Source organism: Amblyomma maculatum, chromosome 6 (genome assembly GCF_055883805.1).
Source record: "Amblyomma maculatum isolate TAMU_Amacu chromosome 6, ASM5588380v1, whole genome shotgun sequence".
Classification (NCBI taxonomy): Eukaryota; Metazoa; Arthropoda; class Arachnida; order Ixodida; family Ixodidae; genus Amblyomma; species Amblyomma maculatum.
Genome location: NC_139349.1, coordinates 55,574,889 through 55,590,711, shown reverse-complemented (window position 1 = coordinate 55,590,711; position 15,823 = coordinate 55,574,889). Strand labels below are relative to the sequence as shown.

General features: G+C 43.4%; 1 protein-coding gene across 1 annotated transcript in view; it reads right to left on the bottom strand.

The window, feature by feature from the left end:
• The window catches only part of LOC146185785 (condensin-2 complex subunit G2-like), a 65,888-nt gene that overhangs the window by 13,563 nt on the left and 36,502 nt on the right, over positions 1–15,823 (bottom strand). The window contains exons 10-14 of the mRNA XM_084607914.1: positions 8,166–8,282; positions 6,185–6,280; positions 4,947–5,030; positions 1,549–1,698; positions 489–711 (exon numbers count right to left, since the gene is read on the bottom strand). Coding sequence (XP_084464040.1) covers positions 489–711; positions 1,549–1,698; positions 4,947–5,030; positions 6,185–6,280; positions 8,166–8,282 — 670 coding nt within the window. The remainder of the gene's footprint in view (positions 1–488; positions 712–1,548; positions 1,699–4,946; positions 5,031–6,184; positions 6,281–8,165; positions 8,283–15,823) is intronic.

Below are 15,823 nucleotides of genomic sequence, written 5' to 3'. Positions count from 1 at the left end.
GCTTTTAATGAACTAGTGTTACTGGCCGCGGTGAGATACCTTAGCAATGTGACTGTGGTTTCCAAGTGTTATAAGAAGCAGAATATAAAATTCCAGAAAAAAAAAAAAATCTCTGCAGGAGTGGACAGACATAAGGATAGAAGTGAACCTAGTTTGCGTGTGTAAACCTAGTGACAGAAAAACGACATGTGATATGAAGGTGATACCATAAAGTTATTGGACGAGTGTTCAAGTGCTGATAGAAAATTATAATAAGATAATGAGGTAGTGATAAGGAGGTGATAGGAGAGTTGTGTGCAGTTAACTGCATTAAAGAAGAGGGGAGGGGGTGAGTTCAATGTGGGTGCTTGTGGAATATAAGGATTCTGCGAAACCTAGTTTGAGAGCCCATACTCTAGACAAATAGTTATAGCCTCCTAACCTTGAGTTTTGTGGTCTGTGACCAAATTTCAAACATTTTGACAGAAACAGAAGGAAGGAGCACGTACGAATTGATTTGAGAGGTGCGATGTCAGCCAGGAAGGTGAAGAAAATCCGGAAGGCCACACGGTTGAGGGAATGCAGCAGCAAGCTGCGCTCCAAATTTTGCCTCTGGTCTGCCTTCGGGTTGTAATAGCTGTTGCGTAACAGTTCCGCCACTTTCAACGAGAGCTGCGGCTGGTCGTCGGCCATTAGTGGCAGCAGTTCTTGTGGCTCTACCACAACCCAAAACTGAAATTCATAGTGCTCACTATTACAATTTGGTCGAAATTTGTCATGGAACCACACTCTCTGAAAATAAATTTCAGCCAGCTTTGTTCTACAAAAGTTAGAAAATGCAATGAAAGCCACAGTGGCAGAACATGGGGTATTGAGACTGGATGCTTACAATGTTGCGAGAAGGTTATGGGGAAAGGAAAGGTGACCTCAGTGGAAACTAGTATTGCTTAGAGGAGCATCTCACCAGTAGTAGAAAGGCTCATACATTCTTTTCTTAGTATCATGTAGCATTTGCTAATAGGACGTCATTTTTACAAACGAACACTACAACAAATTTGAACTATGGCTGTGCATTACAGAACGAGTTGTGGAAGAGGTTCAACCTTAGTTTCTTCATAGAATACAGAAACAGAAATAAAATAAATCAAGAATTCTCCAGCAATTTCATCAGCTAATGAACATGACATGGTCATGCTGGAATAACCGCTGGCTGATGCTGTTAACTAAGGCAACACAAAAAAGACATGCTAGGAGCTGCTCTTGCCTAGATATCTCTGATACTTGATTGCTGGCTTTTAATGAGTCACGGATGATGTCGATCACACTGAGCACACATAAAGTGGCACTGAACATGATCTGGAGTCTCCAAAGTTTGGCTTCAGGATAGAGATGGATGCAGCGTCTTTTCATAAAGGCCAACATAAACTTATTGTCAGTGTTCCTTTAAAGAAGAACACTCAAGAAGAACACTCAAAGTGATTTGTCCGCACCAATATTGGTGCCTGCCAGCATATGTTTATCGGCATGCATCCTAGTCAAACGACTAATATTTCAACAAAACCATCATACCTTGAAACCAGGCACTCTCCTTGATTCTAGCAGCAGGGAGACGTAAGACAGTTGAACGAGGTCAACGTCGTCTAGGCTCTCCTTATTTTTCAAAATGAGGGTCTTAAGCAAATTATGTGCCTTCGGGTTCCGGCTCATGAAGGAGAGTCCCTGTAGGAAAGCATATTGACAGATTCCCGAGTGTGTGATCATGGAAAGAAACAAGATGCTGTGCTGAGGGGCAATAAAGCCAGTACAACAACACTGATGGCCTGAATTTCAGGCACAGGACAATGCAATAACCATAAGAAATGCAAGGAGGAGAAGAGTACGACGATGGACGTTGGATAGCTTCAGCATTTGTCCATGATCAAAATGGCTATGGCTACAGGTGATGTAAAATAGGAGTAACTGGAGGTCAGAGGTCTTTATCTGCAGTGCGCTCTGAACCAGATAACTAAAGACAACCAAATTTATGAATTATTAGCAAATATAATGCTGCTTGTAGTTCTGATCATTGTAGCATTTCCTCCGTGAGATTGCAATCTTGCACTAACAGCCCACTTATGTGCAGGAATAACCGCATCTGTAACCCAGCAGCCAGGTTGCATTGCATCTACTTTACAGATGTGTTTTTAGTGCAAAAGAACTATTTCACGAGGTGTTAGGTTTAGGTTTAGGTTTAGAAGAGCTAAACCTCAGCAATTTTTTATCAAAGCTGCAGCTGATGGTGCTTTGGAACTAGCCCCTGCCTAACATGAATTGTCTAAGCCTGCTACCAGTACGACATAAATAAAATAACTGCCCATTACCTTAAGGCACAGGTGGTTGCTGCAACACATTTGGCAACGGGTGCATTCGATTTTCCAGTCCCTGACTACTTCGTGACAGGCCTCGGCTTCTGCTCTGACAGGAAGTAACGTTATGGTCACATGGCTTTGCAAACACCCTTTAACGATTACTGTTAGCAAACAATGCCAACAGACTACGTCGAAGTTCTTTCGTAGCAATGCCATGTGCACGCTTATCTTATGGCATGAGTGTAAAATTAAAGATAAATATAACAGAGGCACGAATCAATCGGTTCTTTTCGCGACCGAAGTGTGATATGCCTGAACGTGAAGCATTTTGTAGAACTTAGTTTGCCAGGGTTTGCTTGTTGTTGCTACTCGCGAAGTTCTTCCAAGGGCGCAGCTCACTGCGCTCGAAAGCAGACGAAAACGTTAACAAAGGCATTTACAACAAGCATTAGCTGCTCCCGCACACAGAAATTCGCTTGTGACACGCTTCTGTGCGTAAAGAAATTCAGGGCAAGAAAGTGAAGATGCAAAGCTGGAGCTTGTGTCATAGTTTAGCGTATATCATCTGCAGGAACACGAAAATCCTCAGAATGCACTCAGGGTCTAACTCAATACGGCTGCTGGCCCGAAAAATGTATTAGTATGCAGAGCTTTTGGGTTATTCGAAAAAAATTCTATGCTGGACACCTGTCAACAAGTAGTCCGGCCCTTGGAAGAACTTTGCGGGTAGCAGCGGCACGCAAACCCTGCCAAACTGAGTTCTGTAAAACACTGCACATTCAGAAATGCCATGCTCCATTCGCAAAAAGCATAGGTAGATTTAGGTCTCTGCTATCTTTATTATTAAACGCATGCCAAAAGACAAACGTGTGCGCAATGTCACTGCAAAAGAACTGTGTCGGGGTGACTGATGATTGGCATCGTCTGCTGAAAGCAAACGATAGAGGGAGCTTGCAAGGTCGTGTGACCATAACCACTATTTCCTCTCAGAGCGGAAACTGAGACCTCCCAGCAAGTAGTCTGGGACTGGAAAATCAAATGTAACCAGTGAGGCAGGTGTCGCAACTAGGCTTAGCTAGTTAGGTTGGCTTCAGCGCATGACACCAATGTGGCACGAAGGTTGAGTACAGGAGACTGAATGCCACACTCAACCTCACTCCACATTTGCCTTGACATGAGGTGATGGCCCATCATGCTAGAGCTTCCAGCAGGTGCATAATGCCACGCAGTTGATCAGTCTCGCCGAATGAACAATGATTAAGGGATGTCACCAAGAGAAGTGCAGGGGTGTGGTACGCTGGTCAATATATCAAACAAACAGAGAAATTATGTCCGGTATATTGCATGACTTTCCTATAATTTTACAAAGAATTTTCAAGACTCAATATACATGGGTTCATCTGTAACAAAATATTGTGTACATAAGCGCATCAGACCCAAATAGAGCAAAGAGAAGCAAAAGCTATAATTGTCTGTTTGCGGAAAACTGTGTATAGTACAGAGCTGTCCAAACAACTGCGCTGCATTACAGGATGACTTGAACAGGATTGTTGAGTGGTGTAAGAAACGGGAATGTATAGTAACATGCTTTTTAAAAATTATACATGTGTCACAAAAAAGAAAAACTGCATGAATTCTTTTATGAAATTAATAGAATGCAACTTTATTCACCATCAGAATGCCAACACTTTGGCATGTACAGTACCTACAAACTTTGTTCACTGGAAAAGCTTGTCCCTTCTTGGTTTTCTAAGGTATAACAGTAAACAGTTTTCTTCAGAGGCAAAAGAGTTACCTTTAAAGACCAATGTTCGCTCAGTTCTTGAATATGCTTGCAACCGATTAGGATGACAAGTTTCCATGTGCAAGTCACGCGGGTGAAATAGGGGAATGGTGAGGCACCATTGCGGCTTGTTTTCTTTTATTTTGTGCACCAACACGAACTAAGTTGAAGGGGAGAGGAGGAATGTCATTTTCGATTGCCAATATATTCACTATTAGTGAAGCTAGCTTGAAAATCTTTGGGTTGTGGAGAGGACTGATGGGATGCCTATTGCTCGCATGCATTTTCTGGTCACAGTAAATAGTTTTAATGGTCCCTTCAAATAATTACAGCACGAGTTTCATGTACAAAAAGCTCTTTTGGGTGGCAGTCATTGGAAAAATGCAGATATTCCTCAAAATTAAAATTCTTTAACAGTGTTTAATATAGCAAGACAGGTGTAAACCATAACTTGTATATTCATGCTCCTGTGTTTTGCTACAGCTTGACTATCTATTAAGAGTAAAGGAAATTATGTGAATATTTGGCACATATAAGTGTACATTTTCCCAAGGTCTATAAGATGTTGGAGCAGGCTGTCTGGATAGGACGTGTTGATAATGCCCAGAGTTTCATTCGCTTGAACTTCATAAATATTTTGTTGTTGAATTGGACCAGTGATGTGTCGTTATTGAATTGCTTGCGTAAAAGATTGCTGCCTGTTTCAATTTGTATGACATTTTATTATTTCCCCAGTTTAATGCAGTGTTTTAGATGCCGTGGGTATTACAATGACTGAATAAACAAATAAATTCCTCCAGGAACAAGAATCAAACATTTATGCACTTCCCTCTCACCTTATTAACTCTCATTCTTGATTCCGTGGAGTTCATGTCCTTGGCGTTCTCGTTCATTAACTGCTTCACAAGGGACTTCCGTTCCTGGAAATGGATGAATGACATCTCACTACTACTGCTACCATAATTTCCGTGCGTAAGTCACATCTTCTGCAAACAGCTCTTTTTTTTTTTTTATGTTAAAACAAAGTATATATGTACATGAATTGCACCCGTGCATGAGACGCGCCTGTTCACTTTCTCTGTAAGCGACATAAAAATGCATTTAGGAACCCTTCATCAGACTGCAGGAAAATATACTTGTGGGAGCTGCCCTGTGCATATACGTTTCTTGATCCCATGGAAGCAGGCTGCCTTTCCTTGATCTGCATTTTAGAATCCAATCTCTTGGTTTGTCCCTCAATTTTCTGCCATTGTCCGTGCACTCTGCGGAACAGCTGTTGTGGGGCCAGTGGGAGGCAAGGAGTGTGTCTGAATTGCTCCCTTTGATCAAACATCAATGCTGCACTGTTCACATTGCATCCCCCTAAGGTGGAGTAGATTTGTAATAAGGGATTAATTGTTCAGTGACATCCACCCAAACGCAGCCGTGCGCAGTCGATTCCAAGACCAGGACAAATTTTTCCTTAACAGCGAGATTTCGGAGAAAGCTGTATAGCTTTCCTTTGTAGATGTCAATGAGTAATTACTTCCTTATTAGAAGAAATTCTCCTCAATCACTTTTTAAAAACTTTAAAACACCCTTCAGTTTTTGCTGCAACGTGTTAAAAATCGACAAAACTGCTTAACTGAGGATGGTGTCCACACGGTGTCCTTTTGTGAAGTTAAGGAGGCATAATTCTCGTACATGGTTCAGGCAAATTTGCACAGAACGCAAGTTTTCGAAATTGCAGTCTGCAGAGAACTGTCACCCTGTTTTGTGTCCATACGATAAACAGGACAAAATAAAGTGCTTGAACATTGATTTTTTTTCCGAACATAGCTACTAGACATGGCAAAAGGCAGTGCACACGGTGGCGAGTCAGTCTTTTTTCCTTATGTAAGTCGCACTTTTAAATAAGATGCACAGGCAAAAAATTTAAAAAGCAGTTGCGGCTTATGCACCGTAAAATACATGCCAACTCTTGCAGCACACAAGAGATGATGCCGAGGAAAAATCTTACAAACATACGGCATACCTACAAGAAAGGATAAACAAAAAGAACAATTAGCAGCACCTTAACAAAGCATTCACTCACGTGAACAGGAATAATTTCAAAGAAGTCAGTGAGCACTCTCAGTACCCCCTCGACCGCCACTGCTCGAACGTCGGGGCACACGTCACGCAAACAATTCTGTGAAGAAAAAAAAAAATAATAATAATAAATAAATAACATTTCAGTATCAACCATAAGAGTATCATGAAAGCATCATTCTCATCAGGCAGCAGGGGAATGGGAATTTCTTGGTCACAACTGCACCGCACCAGTGATAACATTGCCTTTTCGGTAGAATTGCAGCTTGGGCATGTTGGTTATGCATATTGAGGTAACAGCGTGGAACAAGGACGGGAACACAAGATTAGAAGACGACACAATGAGCGCTGACTTTCAACGTTTATTTTGGAAAACCCTCAACTTCTTATACCCTTACGCCACACATCACGTACAAGTGACTTGCACATCTCAGCATAGTTATAAGAAAAAACAAAAAAACAAACATAAAAAAATAATAAATAAATAAATGCATTAATTTTATTAATAAAGTCAGCGCTCGTTGTGTCGTCTTCTAATCTTGCGCTTCCGTCCACGTTCCGCGCTGTTACCTCAAGATTGCCTGTTCACCCCAGATAAAAACCACCTGCTGCTAAAATGGAAAGCTCGTTTTCAAAACGGAGTAAAGAAGTTCTGTGATGGCCATTTCTCTCCCTTCGACTAAATTAACAATTAAATTTTCCAATACTGTTCAAAAAGCGCTAGGTCTTTAATAATCCCCACTAAGTTTTTAACCTGCACAATTTTAAGGTGCTCAAGGACGACGGAAAGCTTGAAATTTAGTCCGGGGTTGGAGGAAAGTGTCTGGTCAGGTGTTAGCTGAACAAACTGTATAGCAGCCAGTGACTAAGTCGAAGTTAAAAAAAAAAAAAAAATTATAGAACCCGTATGATCTCCCTGCTCAAACTCAGGCTGGCAGGACAAGCTGACAGAATTTAAATGTGGTGGTGGTGGTCAAACATTTTATTGTCTGGAAGGGGTGACACTGGAGTTGCGGTACCGCTCGCAGGCGTCCAGGGAGCCCGATGTCACCCTAAGGGGCAGGGGAACCCTATGACGTGATAGCTGCACGTAGACGGGTGACACTGTCTCTTCCTTCCGGTTCATGGTATCGGCTGTCATTTGAATGAATGATTACTCAAGCAAACCGCGTGTCGTCACATTCTTGAAACTGAAAATGAGCCTAACTTTTTTTCTTCCAGTGCTGAATTCAGCACATGAGACCGACCACTGGCGGCTGCATTTCGATGGAGGCGAAACGGAAAGGCGGAAAGGCGTTGTGTGCTGTGCGATGTCAGCACATGTTAAAGATCCTCAGGCGGTCGAAATTACTCCCTAGCCCTTCACTATGGCTCCTCTTTCTCTCTTTCCACTTTCACTCCCACCTTCCTCCCTTCCCTTATGGCACAGTTCAGGTGTCAACAGAACAAGTGTGACAGATACTGCACCTTTCTTTTCCTGTGAACCAATTGTTATTTATATTATTATTATTATTATGAAGTGTACAGCGAATATTCATGAATGTTAACCGGAACACAATGTTTACTGAGTTTTACACTGCAAATAACAAAACTTGGAATTTTCATACCATATATATATATATATATATATATATATGTGTATATATATCCGCACAATCCCAACACGGTTTGCACATTAAGTCCTAGATGAGCCCCTAGATTGACCCAGGTCCATAGAAGTAAGCAACAAGCATGCAGGCACACTGGCAAAAGAAAAAAAGGCCTCCTAAGACAATGATAAACTCTTTGCCAAACGGTGAAAGTTTTAGAAGCGCTTTAGGTTCAGGCACTATTCCTACAGAACCAACTTTTTTTTTTCTTCTGCAGGAGCCATTTGCCTATAATGATGTATCACTGGTACAAGCTGTTCTTAAATAGAACAAAGAAAGAGAGAGAAAAACGAAAACTTAATGAGAAACGGGACAAAGGAAAAAATGAAACCTCACACGCATCTCTTCGAAGTGCGCCGCCAATTCTTGCCGCAAATCATTGGCATTCTCCACAAGCGGAAAGGAGTCAAAGAAGATCTTCGCTGCATTGTAGCGGATCTTGTAGTTTTGGACCTGGATATAAAAAAGAAAGGTCAACATAATTTTAAAAAATGAAGAAAAACAAAACAAGACTTGCTTGCTATACCAAACAAATGATCTAAAGTGAAACTTTGCAAATATAACCCTTGCTAATTTGGAAACAAAAATATCCTGAACTGTCGGCATGGTCCTGGACAATGTCCATATAATTCTATGGCGTCGGACACTTGCTCACTTTAGATAGGCTCTCGAAGAGAGACCATGTCGAGGTATAACCAGCATGGCAAGTTAAGCTATTAAGCAAAGTTATTAAGCAAAATGGGGACGGAAGAAGTGAACACAAAATGTCAGGCCACAAGGCTAGGCACGATACAGGTGTCAAAGAGAAAGTGTGACAGATACTGCACCTTTCCTTTCCTGTAAACCAATTACTAATGCATTAGTAGGCAAAAAAAGACAGTGATAATCAGTGATGGCGGTAGTTAATAACACTAAAATAATAATAATGATGATGACGACAGTGGTAAATGAAAATGATAAAATGAAAAGTAAATTAAATAAAATACCATGTAAAAAACATTAAATGTATAGTCAAATAATATAAAATAAAAATAAATACCATGTAAATAAAAAGTAAAAATTACAAAAATGCCACAATAGCACTAATGCTTTCTCATTCTCTTCTTTCAGTTTCTGCAGTGACCTCTCCTTTTCTTTTTCTTTTTTTGTCTAAACAGTCCTTTTGGCATTTTGGTGGAAGCAAAACATCAAAGGCACCCATGTAATGTGTGACATTGGTACTGCACGTGTTAAAAAAACATGATGTGGTCTAAATTAATTTGGACCCCTCTAGTACAGCCCACCTCACAGCCCATGCATTGCTTCGGGATGTTAAATGTAATACTATACAATTTGCAGTGATGCAGTTTTTTTTTCCACCACTGCAATGACACATGCACAACTGAACACAAAAACAAAACTACGCTGCGAGAGAGAGAGAGAGAGAGTCAGAAAAAAAAGAGTGTGGCTGCACTCTACTGGTCTTGCACTGAGGGTTTTATTTCAGACTTCTGCTTTTTCTTGTCCCATAAGTCTTAAATGACCATTCACTCAAATAAATAAAAATTTGTGCAAAAACAACTGTGGTCGCCGAGAGAGAGAGAGAGAGAGAGAGAGAGAGAGAGAGAGAGAGAGAGAGAGAGAGAGAGAGAGAGAGAGAGAGAGAGAGCTTTATTTCAAAAAGAAAAAGAAAAGAAAGGGAAGGAGGGGGCAGTGAGTGGAGTCTTCATTTCATGACCCCAGTGGCCTGGGCTGCCACTCTTGCCTCAGTTATCAGACAACGCTGGGTCTCTAGATCACAGCATAGCAGAGTGGCCTCCCACTGTGCCTCCGAATGGTGCATGTTTATGTCTGCAGGTTTGGGGCTTGTGCAACCCCATGTGACGTGGTAGGCAGTGTGGGCTGGTCGCTGCACCAAGGGCATATGTCTGTGTAGTGTTCTGGGAAAATTATGCTGTATTGATGTAGGTTGGGGTAAGTGTTGGTTTGGAGCTGTCTCTATTCCCGCGTTTCCTGTGCATTTAGCCCCTTGTGTGGAGGGGGATAAATCCTACGTTATTCTCGTAGGTACCTAAGTCGCGCGCCGTAAGCCGCGGGGACAGGAATGCTAGTTGTGAGATCGGAGATGGTGGCCGCTTGGTTTGTGTGACCTCAAGCTAGCCTCTTTACCTTCCAACCCGGAGTGCCCCAGAACCCAAGTGATCTGATGTTTGAGCAGTGAATTTGTAGCCAATGGGTTAGTTGTGAAGCGAGCTAATTTTGTAGGTATTCTGCCTGCAAGACGGAGCCGACACGCTGCTTGCAAGTCAGTGATTACGTGAAGCTCTCGGTTGGTCGCGTCTCCATAGGTAATGGCCAGCACGATCGCTGCCACTTCCGCTTCTGTGATAGTACAGTGCAGGATGGACATGCTAGAGACTTCTGTGTAAAAAGAGCCCACCGCCACAGCTGCTGCTGCGTTTGATGTATGCTCGTATAGAGCGGTATCCACATAGACAGTTTTCGGACTGCGTTCCACTGCACGCTTAAGATAATTCACTCGGGCGTGCCTTCTGCCTTCGTTGTGGACTGAAGACATGTTCTTTGGGAGCCGGGCCACATATACTCTTGCCCGGTACAAAACAGGAATGTTAGTCGTTGGCTGGATAGCTTGTAGTTTCGAAGGATAGCCAACGCGCTCGAGAATGAGCCGGCCTCTCTCAGTTGACTGAAGGCGTTCCCTCTGGGACAGGAGGACAGCCTCTTGAATCTCTTCAAATGTGCTGTGCAGTCCAAGAGCTTCCAATTTTACGTTGGAGGTGTATGGTGGGAGGCCTAAAGCGTTCTTGTAAGCTGCACGTATCATTGCATTTACTTTGTTGAGATCTCTTCGGAGCAGAGTGAGGTAAGGTAGAGAGGCGACTGATGACCAGCATCTGCACCAGACAGATTGTGTCTTCTTCCCGCATGCCTTTTCTGTTTCTGGCCACCCGGCGGATCATTTTAGAGATCTGCTGTGTTGTAGTCTTGAGGAGGTGGAGCACGTGGTCTACTTTTCTATCGCTTTGGAGCCAGAGACCCAGGATCCTTATGAGTGGAACTTCCCGGATTGGGACCCCATGCAGGAGCATGCTAAGATTGCCTGGTGATGTATAGTGGTATCCATGTATGCGGATGACTTCAGATTTATCGGGGGAGCATTGGAGCCTGCATCGAAAGGCCTCTGTTTTCACGCAGGTTGCTGCTGCTTGAAGTGTTTCTTCCTTCTGACTTAGAGAGCTGGTGGTTGTCCAGATCGTAATATCATCAGCATACAGGGTGTATCCGATGTTCGGGACCTGTTGCAGAGCCCTTGCGACTATAATCATTACAATAATGAAGAGGAGCGGGGAGATGACCGATCCCTGTGGCGTACTCTTGTTTGGCATGTCTTGAAGATCCGATCTCATGTCACCCATTCCTACCGTTGCCGTTCGATTGGACAAAAAATTCTTGACGTATCAGAACGTGCGTTCGCCGCAATTTAGGTTATTGAGCTTGGAGATGATTGCCTCGTGAGACACGTTATCAAACGCGTCTTTTAGATCTAGCGCCATAATGAGGTGTTCACCTCCTCTCGGAATGTCGCAAAGTACTTCCTCCTTGAGGAGAAGAAAAGCGTCCGGAGTGAACAGGCCCGATCTGAAGCCAATCATGGAGGGATGGAAGAGGCCGTTATCTTCTATGTATTAATGACTCGCTCGTAGAGCTTGGCCAGGCACGAGGTGAATGACATGGGTCGTAGCGTTTCGACTGCCGGCTTCTTGCCCGGTTTCAGAATTATGATTATTTCCGAGTGCTTCCACTCAGAAAGAATTTCATTCTTCTCCCACAGCGAGTCGTTCAGATACTTGGTGAGGTCGCTGATCTGTACCTTGCTGAAGTTGCGGATCATGGCGTTGCTGATCTTGTCCGCTCCCGCCACCGTGTTGCGGGTGCATGATTGAACTGCAGCATACACCTCGGCTTCAGAAATGGGAGCATCAAGTGCCGGATTTGCCTCGCGTGGTCGCCGAAAAGATGCAATTGGAGCATCTACACTTCAATGAATTTCATGCAAGGTCTGGTATATTTAAGCACACATTTCTGCCACGTAATAGTGACTGGCCACATGAGAAAAGCACATGTACCGTTTATATGAAAAGTGCAAATACAGTCGAACCCGGATATATCGAACTCGAAGGGGATCGCGAAATAGTTCGATATATCAATAATTCGATATACAGAAATCGGCTTGGGACGGCACTTACGATGCGAAAAAACGATACTGTATTTGTCGTGTAATCAACTCCTCACATAATGAATCCACCCTCCACTTTTGCACTCGAGAATTTTGAAAAAAAAAAAAAGCGTTAAGGCCAGCTCGCTCACATACAAGTGATCTCAGCGACGAGCGGCAGCGACAGAGCAAAAAATTTACAACTTGTTGGAACTGCGTCTCTCTGCCGTACTCTGCGGTACAAGCCACCGCCGCAGCTCAAAACAAGGTTTCTGTGTCGCCGCGGCAGAAATCGTCAGAGTTATCGCTTGCATGTGGCACTCCGTTTCGGTCCTCTCATCCCCAGCTCATTTCTTGGCAGCGTGCCAAGATGCTGCGCAGCGATAACGTCGTCGTGGCGTGTTTATCTTTTAATAGCTCCTGCTGCGGTGGGGAGCGAACTTGGCAGACTGCCCGTGATGGCTTGATTGCACAAGCCTGGTTTGATTTATCACGCCGTGCTTGGGGCGGGCGTAGTCTACTGCCACAAAATCATTGGAAAGTGTGATAAAGTAGCTGCAAATGCTGTTTGAAGCGAAAAATGCGAAAAGCCGGTGTCATGATCGCAGCTGACCGCGTGCTTTAGTTGATTCATACATGCAAGTATAAACGACTCCAGCGAAAAAAAAAAAAAAAGAGCCGCTTCCTAACGCCATGTCTCACGCTACACCGCGCGTACAGCACAATGATAAGATCAAACGACTCGCAAAAAAAAATATTGATAAATAAAGATAGATCTGCCGCGCTCTAAAGGTCCGCAACACACGCTGGAGAAAGCGTCCGACGTTCTGTCTGAAAACGGGCTGAGCTGGCTTGGCACATGCGTAGCCCGTGTGCTACTGCGAACGAAGGCCGGGAAAGAGGAAAGAGAGAGATAGCTCGGCAAAAGAATGGGCACACCCTTGCGCTTTGAGCTATCTTTCCCCTCTCGTTCCCACCGGTTCTCTCTGGTTCATTCATGCAACGGCTTGCAAACGTCACGTGCTGGCGCGCGGGAAACGATAACCGCAGATGCGCGCGCCTTTGGGTAATGGGCGCGGCGCTGCCCTAGCCGAACTGTCCCCTCTCATTCATTCCGCGCGTGGCTTGAAAACGTCAAGCGGAGTTCGATATATCGAATGACCAGTGAAATTGAGTTCGATATATGACGCGGCTTTCCTATAATTTTACATGGGATTTTCAAGGGGATATTCCGTGAGTTCGATATAACCAAAATTCGATATATCCGGGTACGACTGTATTGTGCACGGCGTAGACCGTTTTATGAAAGGTGCTGTCATTTTGTGAAGGTGGAGCCATCCAGTGGCTATGTTGAGAACAACTGCCATGGTGGTAACATAAGAGGTTGCATCCACGAAATTGGATGCGTGTAGCGTACACCGGCATTTTGGAGCTTCTGCATTCAATTATTTTCATATTCCGAAAGTACCTCGCTAAAGGAAGAACTTAAGCCATTCAGTCGGAAATGACTGGAACTTATGTGCCCGACATTGTCAGATGTGTTATCACCGTCGTGGCGAGGACTACAAATTTGACGTGTTGCAACTAACTTTTATGCAGTACGGAGTGGCAATGGCGTATCGCTGGCCGCGAGGGTGCTAAGGCACGACAAGCAGGGCAGCATTCAATCTTCTTTTTATCGTTTAGTGATTTCTCGGGATGGACTACAGTAACAGTTTGAGCAGTAAAAGCAAGTGAATGTAGCTGTTTCATGACAACAGTTTTGTGAACAATGCTATACTCCATTTCAATCATCAGGTGCAATGCAAAAGAAAGCTACGCAAGTAGTCCACGAGAAAAAAAAAAGGAGGCGTATCACTACGCAATCGTTTTGCGGCCGAGTGGTTTCTGCGGAAACGGGCTCTATTCCAAGCATACACATTTGCAATAACTTGCTTCACGTGCCTGGACATCTTTGCAGTGCGGATCTTATAGCAAAAATCTGCTCCGAAGAGGCAATAGAGGTTGCTGTGTTGCGCAGCACAGAGGGCACAGCTGGCAGGGTAGCGGGGCAACGAAAACGTGACACGAAAGAAAACGACAAGCAGAGCATACAAATTCACTGATTCCGACTCTTTCTCCTTAAAAGAGGTGCTTTTTATGAAGTTGATGGCAAATGTAAGATGTATTAAGCTTGCAGACAAACCAAATATTATTTCCTCTCGTCAAGAGCAGGCACTATTTTTCATCGCTGACACAGGGTGTGCAAACAAGAGCTCTAGCTTTGGCAGTGTTGCACTTAATGTACGAAACGGAGTATAATCACCCAACGTTTGTTGCGTGATTAGCAATTAGCATTTGAATCCTTATGGAATAATGGCACATAATGACCAGAGGGAAAGCTGCTCTTACGAATGATTATTTTATGGGACATTTCCTGCAGTTAAATTCGCTTATTTCGATGAATGGCTGCCGCTCCCATGATCACATTCACATTCGTTATTGATGGCAAAATTTCATGTGATGAGTGTTCCATAAAAAAAGAAAATATTATTCCAGCACTGCTCTGCTTAACAACCAATTATTTGGGCATTGTTCTTAGGCAGAACGTGCATGTTCTTTCATACCTTCACAAATTTCAGGTGACCTCACCACCCCTTCCCAACCAACAGAGCATTCGGAGCATCTACAAAATGCTGACTAGATGAAACACCTTCCGGCTGGTGCCTGAGATCCAAAGAGGCCGTTCATCTTTGTACGATGGAAAGAATCGCAACTGGTACAAGTTACAGTCACACTTATACCGCCACTTTCAATCTTTTTACCTTCAGTTGATCTTCAGTCTTTGGCTATAATTCTCTGGTTAATTCAAACAACAAAATAATGAAAAAGTGGCTGCTAGCAGTGGGACTCGCTAGCACCTAAGCTGCAGCTGGTGAAAATTAAGCTAACAGGGAGACAAAGAGGGGAAGGGAAATGGGGGCGAAAGGAAGAAAGTGTAGGGCTAGAGATGTATAAAATTAAAAAAAAAAAGAAAAAAAGAAAACAACTTCCAAGACAACACATTACCCACCCGCTAGTGTCTTATCAACTAAGAAGCATAACACTGCAGGCTAGCAATGGTTCTGGAGCTACTTCTGTTTTCTGCTTTCGACAGCTGCCACTGCACCAGAGAACACCACAGTGGTAGCAAGCCGGGCGACCTTACGTTTCAAGACCCTCTTCCGTTAGTCAAGACGCTTTGCATACAAAAGACTGTGTACTGCACCACTTGCATTGCGTCCGCAGAGAGAAGGAATGTCACTGCATGCTCAGAGTTCGGGGCCATTTTCCTCCTTGCTGTGAAAACGGTCTACAATGAACGCTGTTTAAAATCATGGACACGATTTTTAACTGTGAGTTCTGGAGAGCAAAAACACCTTTCATTTTTGGATAATCGCTTGGCCATACTTCAAACACCAATGCACCGGTACAGCTCAAATCAAACAGCAGACTCCATTTACAACCAATTGGGAATTTCAATTATTTTCATACCCATACTTTACGTAACAGCCGTTGGAAGAAGCATGCAGCCAATATATGAAATTGTCGGCTATTTCTCCAAGGCGCCATACTTGTAAGCAAAAACCTCCACATTTAGCATCACGTAGTAGGATTAGCCATTTGGAAGTTTTTTGCAACTGGCAATTTTAATCTCAAAAGCTGGCAATCAATGTCAGTTTCACACCAATCAGATTTACTATGATGTGAAAGTTCTCTGGCAGTTTTCCTGGGGTCAATCAATAATTCAAAAACTTTT